At 34.6% G+C, this 4,872-nt stretch overlaps 1 protein-coding gene across 1 annotated transcript; it reads right to left on the bottom strand.

The window, feature by feature from the left end:
* Window positions 1-3,970: 3,970 nt before the first annotated feature.
* LOC18044312 lies at window positions 3,971-4,672 on the bottom strand. Its single transcript, XM_006436814.2, has one exon. The coding sequence runs from the start codon at window positions 4,609-4,611 to the stop codon at window positions 4,039-4,041; it is 573 nt and encodes a 190-aa protein (XP_006436877.1). The 5' UTR covers window positions 4,612-4,672; the 3' UTR covers window positions 3,971-4,038.
* Window positions 4,673-4,872: the final 200 nt, after the last annotated feature.

Below are 4,872 nucleotides of genomic sequence, written 5' to 3'. Positions count from 1 at the left end.
TTAACATTTGTGCAACGTGTCTTAATGTGCGAATTGTTTTTTTCCAATTTAAGGTTTAGAGGTTATAGATTAAGTTACTGTGACCTTTGACCATTCATGAAAAGAACATATAAAAATTAAAAACAAAATAGATGACAATAAAGAGAGATGAGAGAAGATACGATACTAACCTTATCACGCTGCTGCACACTTACTATGAAAACACACTTAAAATCTGTTCACAAAATTATTTACAATGAAAATTAACTCTACAAATTAAAATAACTTACCTCCTCGGTAACGGCGCTAAAAACTTGTTGTGCAAATTTTATTGTACTCGTAAGCACACAAATCTATTTTGAATCTGTTGTAGAATAGATTTTATATTGACGAGTGTCGATCCCACGAGGAGGTAGATTTAACTATGCGTAAGGTTCATTTTCTAGGTGTAAATGTGAATTGGTTGGAAAGTGATTTTTTTTATCTTAAGATTTAAAATAAAATGGCATAAATGAATTAAAGATGAAACCAATGCAAATGAAATACTTGAGTCTCTAAATTCATACTCAACATTCCTCATGGGCTTAATATTTCCTTTTTAGTTTTGATTAATTCATGAGAGTGGTATTTCCACTCTTCATAATCTTCACTCTAATAAATATGGTATCAAACGCTCAGTGTGTCAGAGGTCATATTCTACCACTAAGTGTGGTATAAAGAACACGATGTGCCAGACGATAATAATTCTTCTTTTGACAACGTGGGAAAACCATCTACTAAATAACTTAAATACACTCTCTGTCGACATAGAGTCAAAACGACCCACAAATACTAGTGGAAAATTTTCTCTTTAATTAATATAGTGTTAAGTGCTCATTGTGCCAAACAACAACAATCCTTCACTAAGGAGTTGGTATACATTGTAAAATCTAAACAGGATACATTGTCAATCGATAATCAGTCAAAATAACCACATAAATCAGAGAGGAAAAGAAAATAAACTTACCTAATTAAGCTCATAGATCATGTCGAGACTTCACCTTCAACCCAAGTTTGAAACAAAATTAGCCACTCATAATTAAACTAGAGGTAAAATGATAATTTTATTAAAATGCATAGAAAATACAAGATAGAGATAAAATTACAAAAAATGGAGCTAAAAAATAAATTAAGGGATCTTAAATTAAGGGGAAACCCTCTATTTATAGATACAATGAGTAAATCATGACCATCAGATAAAAACAATTGGAGGCTCAGGATTGTGCCATGTGGCAAGCTTTGATTGGTTGGAAACACATCATCAGTCAACACCATATCAGCATTTCGGTCCAATAAGATGTTACCATGTCATCGGCCAATGCCACATCAATATTTTTGTTAAATAGGATGCTACTACATCATGGGTCAATGTCACATCATCAGTCAATGCCCCATAATCAGTCAATGTCACATCATTACTCTAATAAGATGTTGCCACGTCATCAGTCAATGCGACGTTATCGTACTGTATATATGAACAGTGCCGTACTTGTGAACAGTACCGAATATCCTTTTATACTCCTCTTAAGGTTTTCGACCATTCTGAGTTTAAAAATACCATTCGTTTCACTATTCACCTTCTCGTTAGTTGTGAAATGGGCAAAATATACTTGAAATATATAAAATACTTAAATTATAATAAAATACACATAATAAAAGCTTAATGGATTTAAACACGTAAAAGTGAAAATATTAGTGAGACTTGGAGAATAAAATGTCAATTTTACCCTATATAAATATATATTCTCCAGTACTCAACACTTGGCCCTAGGACGGATGGCACAAATATTTTTAGATTTGATTCGTCTTATTGAAAGTTTTGAAATAATATATTATACACCAAAAACGGATACGTATAGTCCAAATTATGCCCTTTATAATGCACCCTACTTGTCCTACACAAACATGCTACATCAGTCCTCCTCACTTGGAAGAGAACTCATCCTCGAGTTTAGCTCACACAACACCTCATCATCTGGATGATATTTAAACAGTTCAACCACATTGAATGTACGAGAGATATTCTAGATGAATGGCAGCTCGAGCACATAAGCATTGTCATTAATCTTCTGTGCAACACGAAACAGACCATACTTCTGCTTCTCCAATTGCATGAATACTAGGAAAACGACTTTGTCATAGATGAACTATCACCAAATCACCTTCCCGAAACACCTTATTGTGTCGATACTTGTCTACACCAGCCTTGTATTTAGCATTGGCAGTCTCCAGCATGAATCTGACGAACTTTCTCCGCCATATTATCTGCTGTTTTTCTTCTTTCTCCAGCTACGAGTGGTATAATAGCCATATCACAAATATGACGTAGGGAACAAGTGTAGAAAATCTCAAAAGGGGTCATACTAGTGGATTGATTCACCATGCTGTTGCAAACAAACTCGACCTGAAACCAATGCAGTTTCCAAGTTCCACCTAAAGATCTTCCTAGTTCCATCATATTCACAAAATTTTGGTCAGAAAATCGACCTGAAGCTACAGCGACTTATGGGGGTAATGTGGCATTTTGCTGTGGAGATTTCAACAATGATTGGTCACAATGATGGTTAGGTTTTTCCATGAAGAATGGAGATTCTTGTAGTGGTGGGATGGTGATAAGGTCCGACGATGGAGAATTTAAAGATAGAAGGTCGCTAGTTTTAGGTAGTTCACACAGTGGTTGGGTGTCTAATCTAGGACAAAGGCTGGGTAAGTTTTATGATGGTGTCGGTCGACGGTAAAAGGTGGTTGAATGGTGGTAGATTGAGTGGTGGAGCTTGCAGGATTGGGTGGCTATTGTGGCGATTTATGGCATTGGAAACTACGTGGGTTTAGCGAGGGATTATGGTTGGTTGATGATTGTGATTCTGGTAGTGGGTTGAACGGCGACAGTGGTTGAAAGGACGGCAGCAGCGAAGATTGCGACAGTGGCAGCTAGGGTTTGATTGGGAATTTTTTTTTTTAGTGTTGGATTTGGTAGGGATGGATATAGGGTATCTAAGAAAACTATACGATTAGCACAGAACCTCTCTGGTACCAACTGACGGGCGACGTAGTAGAAGCAGAATTGATAAGATAGATAACACTAGCTATCGTTCTAGTATTAGTCCAAGCTAATGCGATTGGCTCACGCTATCGAAGCAAGATTAGATCTAATTCTAATTCAAACGACTCAATGAGTATTTTTAATAGTGCAATAAGCGAAATTAGATAATACTCTAATCCAAACAACTTTACAAGAAAGATTTTGACAGATAATCCCAAAAGAAATTATAAAAAGGAGTTTTATTGAATATTTCAAATTGAAGCTATGAAAATAATAACAAAACCTCTCTATAAAAGAGGAAATCTACTTTTCTAAGTTACCTTAAAAAAAGAAATTAAATCACAGTTATAACATAAATAAAAAACTAATATACATATCATAATGAACTCTAATTAAAATAAAAAAAATTCTAAAATTTTAAAATAACGTCCTACTTCAGAAATAATGTGAATTTAGTATTAAGTACATGTATTTTAATTTTTGAGGCTTATTATTCAAATAGTGGGGGTGGAAATATTGCCATCCATCTACTAATACCATATTCGTGGTAACTAAATGATAAAGCGATACATACCTTGCAATAGAAATTATGTTGTAAGTTTAATGCTATTGATATAAAAAATCATTCTCATAAGCAAAATTCTGCATTTTATGAAGTACAGCTCGCGCTCTTAAAGGGCCATAAAGGGTCTTTTATCCGCGTTTACAATATTGTAAATGATCTTTAAATTTCCGTAAAATTTTATAATATTGTAAAACGTAGATAAAATTTTATAATATTGTAAAACGTAGATTTTCACTTTATAAAGTGCAAACATTCACGCATGAGAAACTCCTGATATAAAGATACACTCTTGAGTGTTTGTTAAATAAAGTTGCAACAACATAAAATTATTAATTACAGCTTGATATTGATCCACTTGGAATATTGTTGTAATTAGTTGCCTCTCTAATTATATGGGAAATATTCTTTCCCTTCATTCACTGCAAGAAAGCAGCAATCTAGCTTCAAGCCTCCTTTGCCAGTTGACCCTTGCAATGAAATCATCAGCTCTTTTGCTCAATTCCTCAGCTGGGAAACCAACCTCATCATCTTCTTCATTATTTCCATTCTCTGCCCCTACTTCTGCTTCTTCCTCATCAACCCATTTTCTCATAACAACATTCTCTCCAATATCTTCACCAGTCTTCTTTACATTTTCCGTCAAACATTTATCTGTAGATGGATTTTTAACACTTCTAGTACTCTTGCTAACATAATCATCATAGCACACATCGCTAGCGGGAGAGGATTCTGAAGCAAAGAACTTGGATTCTCCAATTAGAATAATAATGATAAGATTGCCCACAAAGAACAAAACCTTGGGGCTGAGTAAGACCACGCCAACTTTTGGGAGAGAAACAAAGAGAAAGGCCTTGATGGAAGCCAATAAATAGGGAAACCAGAAAGGGCTGAAACAGAACACACTACAAGTTAATGCTGTTAAAGAGTAAATGAAGAAATTGTCAACAATTTGATAGCTCTTGAACTTTTTCATGGCTTGAGTCATTTAGGCTGTATTGGAGAAGGCTAATCAGAGGCAAATCTCATCAAGGGGCATGTGAAGGAGAATCGCCATCTGACTGAACATAAAAGCAATGAAGAAACAAGGTTATATAGTAAAGAAAAGTGGGTGGTTTTGGTAAAATTATTCATCACATGCTACACTTTTTTTTTCCTTTTTAATTTTATGCGCGGGTGACTTTTGAAAAGCTACAGAGGAGATTGATTGGTGCTTATTGGATGCCTTTTTTTTTTTTTTTTTTTAATT

Source organism: Citrus clementina, unplaced genomic scaffold, assembly GCF_000493195.1.
Source record: "Citrus clementina cultivar Clemenules unplaced genomic scaffold, Citrus_clementina_v1.0 scaffold_4, whole genome shotgun sequence".
Lineage (NCBI taxonomy): Eukaryota > Viridiplantae > Streptophyta > Magnoliopsida > Sapindales > Rutaceae > Citrus > Citrus x clementina.
Note: the sequence above shows the minus strand (reverse complement) of the source record. Positions and strands in the feature narration are given on the sequence as shown.

Bases quoted from the DNA above. Each gene is read 5' to 3' on its own strand.
- LOC18044312 (XM_006436814.2), bottom strand. From the start codon at position 4,611: ATGACTCAAGCCATGAAAAAGTTCAAGAGCTATCAAATTGTTGACAAT.